Source organism: Fusarium flagelliforme, assembly GCF_020744385.1.
Source record: "Fusarium flagelliforme strain FIESC 12 MPI-CAGE-AA-0113 chromosome Unknown B0J16scaffold_8, whole genome shotgun sequence".
NCBI lineage: Eukaryota > Fungi > Ascomycota > Sordariomycetes > Hypocreales > Nectriaceae > Fusarium > Fusarium flagelliforme.
Window position 1 is genome coordinate 2559741 of NW_025763510.1, and position 15044 is coordinate 2574784.

Here is a 15044-nt window from a genome sequence, read left to right on the forward strand (position 1 = left end):
TCCACCACGCTCTTGTCGTTGTACCGGACACCGAGATCTCGATTACAAAAAATTAAAATCCCATAGTAATCATCAATCCCATTGTTCAGACACGAATTGTTATAGAAAACCCGAAGGAATCCACCCCGGCTCATGGTTACAGGGTAGCTTCAACTGCCATTCAACTACGTCATAAAACCTCCGAGCTAGAATTAGTCAGCGGAAAATTCAGTCTCAAATGCCGGAGCTGAAGCTCAATTCTGCATTTATCCCGATAAACGAGATCCTGATACGAGAGCAATGCCGAGCTCCCGAGGACGAAAACCGAAGTCATGTGACTCTTGTCGCAAGAAGAAGGTAGGCGACGTCTATTTTGGCGGTGCATTAAACTTACTGAGACTTAGATCCAATGTGATAGAGTTGTACCAAAATGTGACTACTGCAAACACCATGGGTTGACCTGTAGCTATGAGAAAGCGATCAGGGCAAGAGATTCAACTCCCAGGTAAGCTGATCCCTTTTACAACGAATCATTAGTTTGCCTTCGCTACTGAACGTTGGCCGGTGCACTCTCGGTCTCGGATAATAGCTGACAGAATCTTTAGGTCTGCCGGTACATCACCGCAGAACACGGATCTTTTAGTGTCTGGGCTTGGAGAAGCAGGATGGAGTAATTCGCAGTCCCCTCGTAAGTTAGCATTCCATAATGAATGGTAAAGTAACTAATAATGAGTGATCTACAGCCACTCAAGGCCTCGATCGAATTTTTCACCGATCCTATCTAGAAGGCCTTCAGCTTCTCAGCGGCCTTCCATTCTTCAGTGAACTAGGTCAACAATGGTTGGCACAGACCGTCACTGAATCTACCATAATAAGTAGGATTACAGAGAGATTTCTGCAAGACCCATTGCCGACTCCTCAATCCTCGTCACGAAGAAACATCACCAATCTTCCACCTTACAGCGCCATTGAGAACTTTGCGACAAGACTCTGCTCGTCGGCAGAGTATCTAGTCTTCCCAGTTCTCAGTCTTTCGCGATTGCTCAACAAAACACTGCCTTTGGCGTATTCTGATGGACAGTTCGGGGTTAGCAGTGCTAGAGCTTGTCTTTTGGCTATGCTTGTAGCTGGGGATGTGCACGGTCAGGATTTCATAGCAGACGGAGCACGGTCTGTTGAGACTTATGTCACTGAAATTGAGGCGTCTATACCTGAGATTCTGAGAGAGGCGACGTTGGATGGCTTCGAGGCTCTGACACTGCTGGTAAGTTTCATCTGTATCAGGCTATCTTTGTTGTCATGTTGACATTGATCTTAACAGATTATATACAAATACTTCATAGGAGATCTCCATTCCGCCTCGTTCCTGATAGCCATGGCTAGCCGCATGATCTTCAAACTCGGCGCTCACATCTCAGCTCCACCCAACGACCCATACAATAAAGACAACCCAGCACATCACATACGCGACATATTCTGGGTCTGCTACTGCATGGACAAAGACCTCTGTCACAGAATCGGTCAACCACCCGCCATAAACGATGCGCATTGCGACTTGACCCTTCCACCAAACTACGCCGAGATGCAAAATTCCAACATTCTCAGCATTGGACACGCGATTCTTTATAAACCCTCGACTGTGCCGCTGTATCCCTGGGATATCCGGCTATCGATTATCAAATCTCGGATTCATGAAGATCTTTATTCCATGAGCGCAGCAAGACAGCCCGAAGCTGAGATCCTAAGACGGATTCGCTATCTGGATGAGGATCTGGAGGTTTGGCGTCTTACGCTTCCGTCCGATCACAGGCCGACACTTTCGTTTCTCGAGAAGACACCTCTTGACGCGAATACGAACACGCAGGCTATTCTGCTTCGTTTGTCTTATCATCATTGTGTCATATTGATTCATAAAGCCAGATGCAGAATATTTGGTTCAGTATCTAATCTGGTTGGGGACGGCCACGAAGCGAATTTCCAGCTGCTGGTAGATGCGTCCAAGTCGATTTTGACTTATCTCGAGAAGGCTCTTCCAGTCGTGGCGCATGAATGTTTCTGGTAAGTTCCCTCTACTGTGTATTCATTTGAATCAATTCTCACTCACCTTTATCAAGGATCATCATCTTTTATCCCATGACAGCAATTTTCACCGTCTTCTCAATCGCCCTTCTCAACACCCAAACAAGCTCTCTTCCAACCAATCTATCCCTTCTTCAAGACTTCACAAGAGTAATTCAACAAATTCCAATTCGAAGATTGACCGCCGCGGAAGTATCTCATCTGGCATTCATACAGGAACTTGTGGAGGAAATGAGCAGATTGATGGTTGCTGCAGCTCAGAAAGCGGGGGTTCAGTAAGCAACTTCAATGAATACAGAGTCTAGATCGTGGGTAACAGACAAATTATCCGCTTTGGCTTACTTGCAGACCGAGAGTGGGGCTAAATCTGGATGAAGAGTATCCGTTGTTTTGTCTTCTATGATCATGTATGACAAAATCAAATCCAAAATTCAATAACTCAAGATAAAGTCCGATGAAATGAATTCATGTACGGTGTTTAGCTATATCCGAAACAAGATTTAATTCAGCTGAGAAATGGCAGGCTAATTCCGTCCAAGAGTCCGTGTTAAGTCCCTGGCAGCGGAAAAGTGGAATTGTCCGCGAAAGACCGTGGTGCACTCCCGTAAACCCGCCAATCAGCAGCCACAACGAGGTAAGCCGAATTACCCATGATTGGTCAGATATGTTTATCGTCATCTAGAAGGAATTCGTAACTGCTTCATTGAGGTCTATTGCTTACTCTCTGCATATTATCTCACTGAGCTGGTTTAGGAAATTGGCAAAGAGGAGATTGCATATAAGTTGAGGGAATATCCCTTGAATAACGAAAAGAACCATCCACATCATCAAAGTTAATCACAACAACTCTAAGTACATCTTTTACTATCTCTTCGAGAAACCAATCCAATCTAGACAACTCCATCCTAACTCAACCTTAACTTCACAATGGAATTCCCAAACACTCCATTCCTTGGCGGCGCGGCTGACATCCCCGTCAACTCCCCCACGCCCATCTTGTCCTACTCCCCCATGACTCTCCAAGCCGAAGGCCGCAGAGTTCCTCTCGACATCAAGATCACCGCTCCAGCGACCGGATCAAACCTTCCCATCATCATTCTTTCTCATGGCCACGGTCCAAGCACCTACCTCTCCTCCTACAAGGGCTACGGGCCAATCGTCGACTGGTGGGCTGGCCATGGCTTCGTCGTCATTCAACCCACCCACTTGAGCTCCCGCCAGTTGGGATACCAGCTCGACGCCGAGAACGTCCGTGAGCTCTTCATGGATCAACGTGTCAAAGATATGCATCGCATTCTCGACAACCTCGACAATATTGAAGAAACTGTCCCTTTCCTCAAAGGTCGTCTCGATAAGGACAAGATCGCCGTCGCAGCTCATTCTCTTGGCTCTCTCACAGCAAACATTCTTATGGGTGCCGTGAACACCGACCCTCGCGACAACGAGAAAATGGACCTCTACTCTCCTCGCATCAAGGCAGGTTTCATTATGGGCGCACTTGGTAACGGAACAACCGATATGTCGGAAGGAGGAGCCAACATGATGCCTTTCTACAACATCGACTTTTCCAACATGAAGACACCTTGTCTCGTAGCATGGGGCGACAGCGACGTCAGCCCTCATCTGACAACTCGTGGTGCGGACTGGCACGCCGATCCGTACAACGAGGCGCCTGGACCCAAGGCTTCATATAAGATTACGGGTGGAAAGCACGGTTTTGGCGGTGTTAGTGGATGGAATGCGTTGGAGTGTCAGGATGAGAGCGCCGAGAGACTTGCGGCTGTTCAGAGGGTCAGTTGGGCGTATTTGATGAGTCAGTTGTATCCTGGTGATGATTCATGGGAGAAGGCGAAGAAGGCTATTGCGCAGCATGCTGAGATTGGAAAGATTGAGGAGAAGTAGAAACATTCGAGAATCAGTTGTGTCATGTTCATAGTTCTCCGTACACCGTTGTAATTTCACGCTCTCACTTTACGAAGGCTAAACTGGAACAGTCAGAATATGACGGGACTTCGCAACATTGTCTTCATAAACGCTCACTGGACAGCAAAAGTATCAGAGGATGGGTATCAGAGGATGGCAAAAATGTTCTAGACGAACGAACTTGAATGAAATACGTCAATGGTCTGTAAAGGCCAAGAAACAAACTGGCTCAGTCCATATTGTTTCTAACGTCCCCCACAACAATATCCTTTCTTCCCGTGTGACCTAGGTCCCTGACCACCACAGGCTTGGTCCACCTTTCAGAGGCTTTACCTTTTGTCAGGTCCTCCTCGACGTCGGAGTTCAACGTGAGTACTAGTAAGTCGCCCAGGCTACTCCACCCTGGTCTGCTCCGGAGATGCTCCGAGAAAAAGAGCAGTGGGATATAGACCAAGACTACAAGAACATGAAAGAGAAGAACAGAAAACGCTATAGGTATACCGATGCTGGTTCCGAACCCATACGAGTATATATATACGTATCTTGTGTATCCAATTACATTGGCTTCTTCATAGTCCCGGACGGATGTAATGAATTCACCCTTTTGGAATTCACCAAGCTCTGCTATTGCATCTGTGACGTGCATGGCAAGGAAGGTTTCAAGACAATTACTGTCTGAGTCACTCTTCTTCCGACTTATCATGCAGAAGTCCATAGCCTCTTCATAAGACGATCTGTTTGCAGATGTAGTTGGCACAGAACCTATTCCAGTCATCCAATCTTCCTGGATGTTAATAAAATCCCGAGTGCCGAAATAGTCGGTGATGTTACCCTCGTTTTTTCCGTTGGTAAAGTCAAAATGACTCAAGGCATCACTGGACCTTTCAGGTTCAATCCAAATATCCGCCTCAGTCCATCGTGCGGATATGAGACATAAGGTGAAACAAATTTCTGGAGGCTGTAGCGGGACCACTCGCAGCTCGGTTTCATTGACAAGAGTGGTTTCATTGATAACTGATGCAAACATAATATCAGTGCTGATCGGTAGCTCATTTGCACCTTTGATATTCAGAAAGCTGTATCCTAGAGGGCCTGATGAGTTACTCATGTTCTTTGCTACATCGAGTAGCCAGGGGTGTTGAGAGCTGCGTATCTCCATAGATTGGTAGTGCCCCTGAGATTGCTCCCAGTATGGACTGTTCAACCGGAACTCTGCGATACCACCATCTTGTAGCCTTGTTTGAGTACACTGTGTGACAACGAGTGGCTGTTTCCATTTGCTGAGTGTGGTAGTCCCAGCTTCCTTGTTCCCGGCTTTAAGTATCTCCCCAGATCTGGCATAGGTGGACGCAAGCTGAAGAGCTACAGCACTCGGTGGACACGTCGCAACCGTTCCACCAGAACTGAGAGTTCTGTAAGACATCGGTCGCCCTGTCGCTCCGAAGTTCGAATATGTTACATTGGTCAATGGACGATAACCTGAAGAAAGCCTTCTGATGGCGGTTTCCAAGACCGACCTCTGGCTGGGTTTGGTATACCACTCAGAGTCTCGGGTAACGTTGTGATCTGGAACAGCTTCCGCGTCTAGGTCGGTGTTGTAAAGCGTACCGGTAGTGTATGTGGTCATCCAATCAGGAATCCCAAACGGTCTAAATTCGGGAACGAGTCGCCAGCCCTGACGAGGGATCATGGTGATGGCGGATAGAGGGCTTGCAGCGATACACAAGATAGCGGAGAGGAGGATCATGGCGCCTGTAGCCTTCCGTGTCCTATGTTGACCTCTTGAAGATAGTATTGGAGCCCATAGCTCCGAGCTAATGAGATACAGAAACGGTGAATTGAGAAGTAAAGGTGATGGAAGAAATCCAAGCGGCAGAGAATCACCCTTGTTTAAGAGGTGATGGTTGATTCGTCCCAGTAGAATGTTGCCAATTGATACTATGATCAGAGCCTCGTGGACTTTGGCTGCAAATTGAAGGGCGTTTAAGGCGTTATTTGTTGGATTACTCCAGCGGACATTGGCGATGTATAAAGAGAGAACGGCCAAGGTGATCGCGACCGGTGGTATGTGAACCAAGGCTAAGTGGCCAACCAGAGGGGGTATACGTGGAATAAGTGAGAGTATGCGTCTGTAGCCTTTCCCTTTCGAATGATCCTCATTCTCGGGCGTTTCAACGTGGGAAGGTTCAAGATGACGAACTGAGCTTCGCCCCGAGATATCGTGACCAGATTCCGATTCAACGAGCGGCTGCCAAACTGAACCTTTTTCCGTGCTGGGGGCCTGATGCTCATGTTAGAATGATGTTATCTATCCAAGAGCTGCAAAAAAGCTTACACTCCGTTGTGAGTTTTGTAACTCTATAGCCTCGCTATCAGACATCATTTTCCACTCGTTGGAGTAGTGAGAAGCTAGCAGAGATAAGCTACATGGTGTCGTGTAACTTTGGTAGCGGAAGCGGGGTATTTGACCGAAGTGTTAATTTCCGGTTTATGGAGGCTTGGCGTAAGATCTCACAAGTCAGCCTTGCCAAGGTGCAGGTGACGTAGCTTGAAACACCTGTGCCGCAGAGCGGGAGAAAAATACCTTTTTGAGAGGTGATTGCATGCCCAATGGAGTGCAACATAGCTAGAAGGTACAATGTAACACATTCAACATTAACTATACCTAAAATCATGCACCCCGTCCCCAGAAACACACTAGATCGCTTTATGTAAAAGATTACCATGACCTTAATCTAAATCTTATACCTCCTTTGCCATTAACATCCTTGCTGTATACTCCCTTCTAACTTTGAACCACCACCCACCGATCAGAATTGCCAAGCCACCCACAACGACGCTTGTGTAATTCATATTTGCAGCCTCAACTGGCATAACGTAAGGGAAAGAGAAAAATATAATCGCAAATGTGAGCCAGCACACGGTCACAGCATTTACAATGGGGCCAATCGTTGGGCCCATGTGGAAAACACCCTTGTGCATGTTCTTCCTGCCAGTAATGAGGTTGGTGAGAATCGGGAACATGTATGAGATGTTGTTGATTGTAACGGCAGTTCCAAGAAGGGAGTTGAATGCAGTCGATGAACCGAGATACAAACAACCCAAGGCAGCGATGACAGCCGTTACCGCCAGCTGGGCATTGAAAGGCATCTTCAGGCTTGAATGGACCTTGGACCAACTGAAGGAGGGTTAGTTTTGGAACTATTAAGATGTATTGTGGGTTCACCTACACCTTGGAGAAAGGCATAGCTCCATCACGGGAAAAGGCCCAGAATACTCGGCCAGTGCTTAGCTGCGAGCTGATCACGCAAGGGCCAAGGGCGATGAAGAGGATAAAGAGAAGACCGAATGCGCCCCCAGTTCTTTGTGTGACCTGGCGGAAGAGCTCAGCAAGAGGCATGCCAGTGTTGCCAGAGGTCAACTGGTCGAAGTCCTGTATCGAAAACATCAGACTGATTAGGTAGGTGATACCAGTACAGAACGCAATGACCAGCGTGATGGCAATAGCCAGGGGAGCATTTCTCGATGGCTGAGTATTGGTTAGCTTTATTTGATAGGTTTCAAGAGTGAACAAACGTACGTTGGGCATTTCTTCTGTAATATGCGTCACTCCATCGAGACCGCCAAGAGAGTAGAGAGGGTTAACCAAGCCTGTGATGAAGCAAATGGCGTTGTTCTCCCAGCCAGTCTTATTGATCCAAGTCCTGAAAACGAACTCAGGATCGCGGTGTGTCGGGGCGCATGCAACCACGGTGATCAACACAACAAGCCAGCCGATCTGTAAGTAGAAGAGGGAGAACCTGTTCAAGGCGGGGATGATTTTGTTCCCAAACATGACAACGCCAGCGGTCAACAGGTTCAAGCCTTCGTAAACGATGAAAGTCTGCCAGGCTTTGATCTCGAGGTCGGGTGTGTACAAGGCGATTAAAGCCATCAGAATCTGTGCATAGATGATGTTGGTAGATGCAGTAGTAAAAATCCCTAAAATTATCAGTGAACGAAAACCTTGTTTCTCACTAAATGACTTACAACCAAGAACACTGAACCAGCCTGTGAGGAAGCTCAAGATACCAGTCGTCCTTCTCGGTGCGACAGCAGCAATCCAATGATACATGCCGCCTTCGGTAGGATAAGACGACACAAACTCGGCAAGTGACGCCCCGAGGAAGCATTGCAGAATCGTCACTAGGATAAATCCATAGATGACTGCTCCCGGGCCCCCGGCTCCAATTTCGGTGATCAGGCCGAGACCCAGTCCCGTCCATGAAATGGTTGTTGTGGAGGCTAGGCCGATTAGACTTAGAGTACTGAAGTGTCGGTTCAGCTCCTGTGTATGACCTTGTCGTAAAGAGTCAGTAAGACTGATCAGTTCGAAATGAGGAACCCAATCAACGAACCCATTTGCGCCAGACGAAGCTCATCGGCATTCATCTCCGCTTTCGGCACCGAGATGTCCATGCTTCGTTTTGGGCTGATTGCACCACCATCGTCTTTCGTGTTATCCATTTTAGTTAACAGCAACAAGTTTTGCCAAATACAGTCTGTTCACTAGGAGATGTAGTTACAAATCTTAAGACAACTGTAAACTCTAAACAAGCTTCTCCGTATTTTCTGGGGTCGGGCGGGATATAAACACATTCATGGCTCCTACTGGCTTATCGTACCATGTGAACCACTCAGAGATAGCTTATCGGCTAGTCGGCATAGTCCTTCCATGCAGGGTAAGCTGTCAAGGGTGTTGGACCCCGCTTTTGATTGGGTTGTGCGACCCCAGTATCTCTATCTCTTCCAATGACAGGCATGACCAGGATAAATGTGATGAAACTGGAGAAGAAACGTTGCGTTTGGATTATCGGCCAAATGCGGACCGGGTCGGCTCGATCGCCGGTGAAAATTGACTTACTGATCTGGTTAGATACGAGGTTTTTGGTCAAGCGATCAGTTCCCAGCCTTAGATAAAATGATTCTTATTATTATCAGGGGTCCAGAAATGATATTATGGGCCTGGACAGATGAGGCAACAGAAGCGAGGTATTGAACGAGTTATCATGATTGGTAGGGACTATAAAAGCTAAAAAAGGAGGGTCAATTGTCAAACAGAAGGTTTTTACAATTGAAATGCCCAATGTGTTAAATTCGTTACCGTTGGGCCTATGCATACCGGAGGTTATCGGACTGGACGGGAAGGTGTGTCACATCGTTGGATATTGTAAGTGGTGCTGTTGATGAATGGGTTGTAGTTTAGCTTTATTGTGATACCAGGAAACAAAGGTTTGCTTTTGGCTTATTTCATCAATCGTATGTTGAAAACAGGTTTAAAGAAACTGCTCTAGACCTACTGTCAGCTTTCTCAATTGTCAAGATAAGTAATTATTTAGTAGCATAGTGTTATAGGATGCTTTAACCTTCGTACTTTCAGCTACCCTATAGTGGAGCCCATGGATAGGGACATACCACAGCAGCTTAATATAAAACACACCTTTTAAGAACACAATAACCTTTCAATCTTAGTTTTCAACAACACCACACATGGAGCCTCATATCGCCGGGCATAGTACTACATATAGATCGCTTTAGGTGCGGGGCGCGGCAACTTAACTTGTTAAGGTGAAGGGTTACAACATACCTTGTTGTCTCTTTTCTCAAACATGTAATGACCAACAAGGAACGAGCGGGGCGCAGCAAGGCAGCCTGTGAAAGGTCAAAGCTCACAGCTTGATTTGTTTTGGCTCCCTTCTCAAGCTTTTATCTCCGCATCCTCAGATTGAAACGTCCGATATTTGAACCGGTCAACAACCGTTACTGCCAGTCAATCAAGCGTTGTGCTGACTACGCCGACAACTGCCAGAGACAACCCTGTCGGTTCGACAGAGCAGTTTCCTCGCTATGAGCGGCAAGCGATACTACAACGAAGATCAGGCTGCAACATGCGCCTTCCGTCCGCAGAAGAAAGTCCAGCATGGCACCCTCAACACCCTATCGCACGATAGTTATACCATTGCATGGATCTGTGCATTGTCGCTGGAGATGAGCGCCGCTCGTGCGATGCTGGACTATGTCCACGACGCCTTGCCGCAAGATGTCAATGATAGCAATTGCTATGCACTGGGAACCATCGGTAAGCACAATGTGACCATTGCATGTCTTCCAGATGGCCATTATGGAACCAACAACGCCGCGATCGTTTTTACGAACATGAGACGAACCTTCAACAATATCCAGCTGGGTTTGATGGTTGGGATCGGAGGTGGAGCACCAACGAAAGCCGACCTCCGCTTGGGGGATATTGTTGTCGGATCAAAGGTTATACAGCACGATATGGGCAAAGCTATGACTGACGGCGTATTTAATCGGACCTCCATTCCCAGACATGTGTCCAGCTCTATCAGCACTGTTGTTTCTAGCCTTCGATCAAAACATTGTTCCAGCCCGAGCCGAGTTTCGTCAATCCTCTGGGAAAAGTCCCAAGGACTCCAAGGCTTCGAGCGGCCTCTTTCTGCAGATCGTCTATTCGAAGACACGTACAGGCATGTATCCTCAACAACAGACTGTGCAAGCTGCGATCAGTCCAAGCTTGTGCAAAGGACACCTCGGGACTCTGATAACCCCGTCATACATTATGGGGCCATCGCTTCTGGTAATCAAGTTATCAAAAATAGTCTGACTCGCGATAACCTTGCTGAAGAGTTGGACGTTATTTGTTTTGAGATGGAGGCTGCAGGGTTAATGGATATTTGCCCATGCCTGCCAGTTCGAGGCATTTGCGACTATTCGGATTCCCACAAGGCAAAGGAATGGCAGAGGTATGCAGCAGCAACTGCAGCTGCGTATGCCAGAGAGTTTCTGGAGGAGCTAGCTGTCTCGGAACGTCAGCAGCAGGGCGCTCGGCAACGTCAGGTTCGGCTTGAGGAGAGAGATAATGAATGCCTCAAAGACCTACGTGTCACGAACCCAGAAGATGACAAAGAAGCCATTATCAAGGCGAAGGGCGGTCTTCTCATTGAATCCTACCGGTGGGTCATGGAAAATGAAGGCTACCGACAGTGGGCCAAAGGCAATGAGAATCGTTTATTATGGATCAAGGGTGACCCAGGAAAGGGCAAGACCATGCTCTTGTGTGGTATCATCAACGAATTGGAAAGTTCTACTGCACCTGACAGTGTGTTTTACTTTTTCTGTCAAGCTTCCGAACCTCGACTACGAAGTGCTTCGGCTGTCCTCCGTGGCCTCATCTGGTTCCTGGCAAGAAGGCGACCAAACCTCATCCCCCACATCCGCAAAGAATACGATGACTCTGGGAAGGATGTTTTCAAAGATCACAATGCTTGGCAAGCCTTATCAAACATCATGGCCTCGATGCTTGACGATGAAACCACCAGTGACTGCATTTTTGTTGTCGACGCCCTTGATGAGTGTTCAGACGACCGAGAGTGGCTTATTGAACTTCTTACCCGATTCTCTTCTACGTCAAACGCAAAATGGATCCTCTCCAGTCGCAACTGGCTCGAAATGGAGGCTCAACTGAATGGTGTGGCAGCCAATCGAGTACATCTAGAGCTCAACCATGCCTCCATCGCAGACGCTGTTCGAAGATTCATCATTCGGCGAGTAGAGGACTTAGCCAAGAAGAAGAGATACAGTGAAACGACGCGTGAGGCGGTTCAGGAACACCTGCTTTCGAACGCTAACGATACTTTTTTGTGGGTTTCTTTGGTCTGCGAGGAGTTGGCAAAATTTAATGTTTTGCCGCATCATACCTTAAAGGTATTGCAATCTTTTCCTGCTGGGCTTGATAAGCTTTATCAGCGAATGATTAATCAAATACTGCATTCCAGAGATCAAGAGGTCTGTAAGGCCATCCTTGCAACTGTTACGGCTGCCTTTGAGCCTCTTAGCCTGGCCGAACTAGCCAGTTCTGACGAACGTCTTGCATGCTTCCAATCGGACCTAGAAACATTGTCGAGTATTGTCACCTGCTGCGGTTCATTCCTGACCCTTCGAAACAATATTGTCTACGCTGTCCATCAATCAGTGAGGGACTACCTGGTAACCTCGTCTGATATATTCCCTTCAAGCGTTTCAGCACAACACTATTCAATCTTCCAGAGTACTTTGCAAAGGATTCAAGCGACCCTCCACAGAAACGTCTATAATGCACCTGACGATAGTTTGTATGTCCATGAGATATCAAAGCCCCAATCGAGTGTATTGGATTCCCTAAGGTATGGATGCATCTACTGGGTCGACCATCTTCACAAGTCGGCTTCGCATGGAATCGAAAGTCCGTCTACATATTCGGTGCTTAAGACATTTCTCAAAACTAAATATCTTTACTGGTTAGAAGCGATGTCTTTACTCAGTTGCGTTTCAACAGCAATCAGAGCTGTTAAGAAGCTCGAGTCTGTCATGGTACGTATAGTCCAATAAATGCAGTACCGACCGATTCGCCTAACTTTCAAGAAAGTCAGAGTCAGCATCAACAGACTTGAAGGACCTTGTCGAAGACGCTTTACGCTTCGCCCTCGCGCATAGGGATCTCTGCGATACTGTGCCGCTTCAGCTCTATGACTCGGCCTTGATATTTAGTCCTGAGCAGAGTCAAGTCAGGCAAAATTTTGCTAGCGAGATTTCCGCCAGCATCAGTGTTTTTGCATCTTCCTTTCAGCAGTGGGACGCTTCCCTTTTCACTATTCCATATATCGCGGATTCTGGAAGCGAGCTGAAAGTTTCACCTGACGGCCAAAACCTCGCAATGAGACACGACGAGAACACCATACTTATTTTAGACAGCTTAACCGGAGAGATCATCATAACTTTCACGAGCTATCAGCACGATGCATCAATTCTCGGCTTTGATGCTCCAGGAAAGCATCTGGCCACAGCGAGTTCCAAAGGTTCAGGTGGTACGACAGTTACGATCTGGAACATCCACAATGGCGAGTGCATAAATGAATTTGATAGTCATGGTGATATCCTGGCTCTTTCTCAAGACAGGCTGTTTCTCGCTTTAGCTGAAGCTCGTGGGTTGATCCATGTCTGCAATCCGTGGGATGGATCTGGTAACTACACTATAAATCTACGACATGGGGAAGGATGGATTGAGTGGATCGACTTTGGCTTTACCAAATCTGGTGCGCCATGTCTTTTCTCAATCGTTTGCACATACCCTGCAAAAGGAAGCCGATTTGCAGTTGTTATCCAGGATCCTCAAACAGGTCAAGTGATAGAAAGGGCACCCTTTGCTGATGAATGGAGGGCTGCCGCTCTGGACCCTTGCGGCAAGCGCCTCCTCATTGCACAGAATACAGACTTGCAGTTTTGGAATGGGAAGGTGCTCGTACACTTACCGCTACCTGAAGGCTCCAGCTTTCCCTCTAGCATAGCATGGGCACCCAATGGTCTGTCATTCGCGGTGGCCATACCTGATGCTGTCATACTGTGCGACCCAACAACAGAAGCCAGAACCAGACGAATACCATTAACAAATATGGATGTTCGTGTTCGCCTATGTTATGTAAGTGGAACTGCTCTCGCCCTTTTGGACCGCCATTCGCTCAGAATGCTGCGTGTTACTTCGACACCAAGCGAAGCCACATCTGTTTATGAACAGGAATTAAAGACAGTTGAGCACCTGAACCCAGGGCCAAATGGACAACTTGAGCTTTCCAGGAGGTATGCAAACAATGAGATCGTTATTACAACGGTCGATCGTTCGCTGCACAGGCTTAACATTCCTGATTCATATTCTACGAGCGAGGGAGTCTTTTCAACGGACAACTACTATGCTTTCGTTGGCGATAGTGGTCAGATCAATATTTGGGATACTCATTCATGTCTTTGTCTTCACAAGTTAAGAGGGAACGCAAATGATACTAAATCATCGAGAATCCATGTTGCATTTGATCCATCCGGTCGACTTGTATCTGTCAACCACGAAGATGGCAGAATAAGGATCTGGAACCCGAGGACGGGCAGATGTTTGCATACATCCAGCTTCCAGCACGTGCCAGCTACCTCTCAACTGGCCGCTTCAACCGACGGCTGCATTGCAATGGTTTCGCCACAGATTGCCTTACAAGACACCTTCAAGACGGTCTTATATACGCGAAACTTGGGTTTTCTGGATGGAGGAAAGGCTGAATGGACCCTGGAGACAACAGATGTATCGTGCTTGTCATTTAGCTCGAAGGGCTTGTTGGCGGTCTTGTGGTTTGGCAGAGAAACGTATCTCAGTATCCTGGATGTGAATCTTGGCACATGCGTTACGACATGTGTTCTTCCGTGGGGTGATCAGTATTCTCCATATGCAACGTTCAAAACCGGCTCCAACTCTCAGATAGATGTGAGCAACGGTGTTCTGGAGCTGGATCTCGAACGGCTTGCTGAGACCGAGGAAGTGGTGGATGAAGAAAGGTTTAGAGTGCACAGTAAAAATGCCCTATCGCCCGTCTGGAACCAACAATTCCTGAGTTTAGACCCTACCAGTGCAGAAACATGGCTCACGAGAGGTTCGAAGAGAGTACTTTGGCTTCCTCAAATAGCCGGACCTGAAATCAGGGTGACACCAAACTTCGATACCGGTGTGTCAATGGTTTCTATGATTGATAACTCGCATCCTTTAACTTTCCATATCAGAGGGGGTCAGGCTACATAAGATTGGGTATATATTCAAGGTGTGGTGAGAAATATAAACATGTGGCAGATGGGTGATTTTGAACAAATAGAAGGCTAGGCGGTGCGGGTGACACATGAGGCCAGTAGCCCCCACCCTAGTATCAACCAACCACCTACAAAGCCAGACCGCACTCGTTACCATTTATGTTCGAGGGATGGAGTTTGATGTCAGTATCCTGGACGGCTCCGATTCTGTCCGTTTCGCCTCGGACTGCGAACCTCAGATGTTATATGTTATCCAACGACAATATGACGTGTCAGCTTCCTATTCTTTCCACTATCGCATCTCATTACTCCTTCCTGGATGTGAACAGCTGGTGACACCCTAGTAAATGATTCCTGGCCGCGGCTAATTGTGATATAGAGATAGTGCTTACGCCACGTCTTTA

At 47.3% G+C, this 15044-nt stretch overlaps 5 protein-coding genes across 5 annotated transcripts; 3 read left to right on the top strand and 2 right to left on the bottom strand.

Moving 5' to 3' along the window:
• Nucleotides 1–265: 265 nt before the first annotated feature.
• On the top strand, nucleotides 266–2556 carry B0J16DRAFT_312159 (uncharacterized protein). The gene is made up of 6 exons (XM_046125035.1): nucleotides 266–336; nucleotides 384–484; nucleotides 585–667; nucleotides 723–1243; nucleotides 1301–2037; nucleotides 2094–2556. The coding sequence occupies exons 1-6, from the start codon at nucleotides 280–282 to the stop codon at nucleotides 2335–2337; spliced, it is 1743 nt and encodes a 580-aa protein (XP_045978314.1). The 5' UTR covers nucleotides 266–279; the 3' UTR covers nucleotides 2338–2556.
• A 165-nt stretch (nucleotides 2557–2721) lies between these two features.
• Nucleotides 2722–4022, top strand: B0J16DRAFT_351173 (Alpha/Beta hydrolase protein). The gene has a single exon (XM_046129151.1). The coding sequence runs from the start codon at nucleotides 2986–2988 to the stop codon at nucleotides 3958–3960; it is 975 nt and encodes a 324-aa protein (XP_045978315.1). The 5' UTR covers nucleotides 2722–2985; the 3' UTR covers nucleotides 3961–4022.
• A 212-nt stretch (nucleotides 4023–4234) lies between these two features.
• B0J16DRAFT_406360 (uncharacterized protein) lies at nucleotides 4235–6067 on the bottom strand (the record flags this gene model as incomplete). Its single annotated transcript, XM_046132961.1, is given in 4 exon segments — nucleotides 4235–4939; nucleotides 4997–5057; nucleotides 5086–5164; nucleotides 5179–6067. Coding segments are annotated over 4 exon segments (1734 nt in total), but the record flags the coding sequence as incomplete, so codon positions are not given.
• Nucleotides 6068–6556: 489 nt separating this feature from the next.
• On the bottom strand, nucleotides 6557–8556 carry B0J16DRAFT_351175 (choline transport protein). The gene is made up of 5 exons (XM_046129152.1): nucleotides 8379–8556; nucleotides 8011–8319; nucleotides 7562–7962; nucleotides 7212–7510; nucleotides 6557–7159 (listed from the first exon to the last, which is right to left on the bottom strand). The coding sequence occupies exons 1-5, from the start codon at nucleotides 8485–8487 to the stop codon at nucleotides 6724–6726; spliced, it is 1554 nt and encodes a 517-aa protein (XP_045978317.1). The 5' UTR covers nucleotides 8488–8556; the 3' UTR covers nucleotides 6557–6723.
• A 1311-nt stretch (nucleotides 8557–9867) lies between these two features.
• On the top strand, nucleotides 9868–14635 carry B0J16DRAFT_406362 (uncharacterized protein; the record flags this gene model as incomplete). Its single annotated transcript, XM_046132962.1, has 2 exons — nucleotides 9868–12390; nucleotides 12446–14635. The coding sequence occupies 2 exons, from the start codon at nucleotides 9868–9870 to the stop codon at nucleotides 14633–14635; spliced, it is 4713 nt and encodes a 1570-aa protein (XP_045978318.1).
• Between the last annotated feature and the right edge of the window lie 409 nt (nucleotides 14636–15044).

Coding starts and splice junctions, on each gene's coding strand:
- B0J16DRAFT_312159 (XM_046125035.1), top strand. CDS start 280: ATGCCGAGCTCCCGAGGACGAAAACCGAAGTCATGTGACTCTTGTCGC. Junction 337..383: donor ACTCTTGTCGCAAGAAGAAG/GTAGGCGACGTC, acceptor ACTGAGACTTAG/ATCCAATGTGATAGAGTTGT. Junction 485..584: donor GCAAGAGATTCAACTCCCAG/GTAAGCTGATCC, acceptor CAGAATCTTTAG/GTCTGCCGGTACATCACCGC.
- B0J16DRAFT_351175 (XM_046129152.1), bottom strand. CDS start 8,487: ATGGATAACACGAAAGACGATGGTGGTGCAATCAGCCCAAAACGAAGC. Junction 8,320..8,378: donor GCTTCGTCTGGCGCAAATGG/GTTCGTTGATTG, acceptor CTTTACGACAAG/GTCATACACAGGAGCTGAAC. Junction 7,160..7,211: donor GCTATGCCTTTCTCCAAGGT/GTAGGTGAACCC, acceptor ACCCTCCTTCAG/TTGGTCCAAGGTCCATTCAA.
- B0J16DRAFT_351173 (XM_046129151.1), top strand. CDS start 2,986: ATGGAATTCCCAAACACTCCATTCCTTGGCGGCGCGGCTGACATCCCC.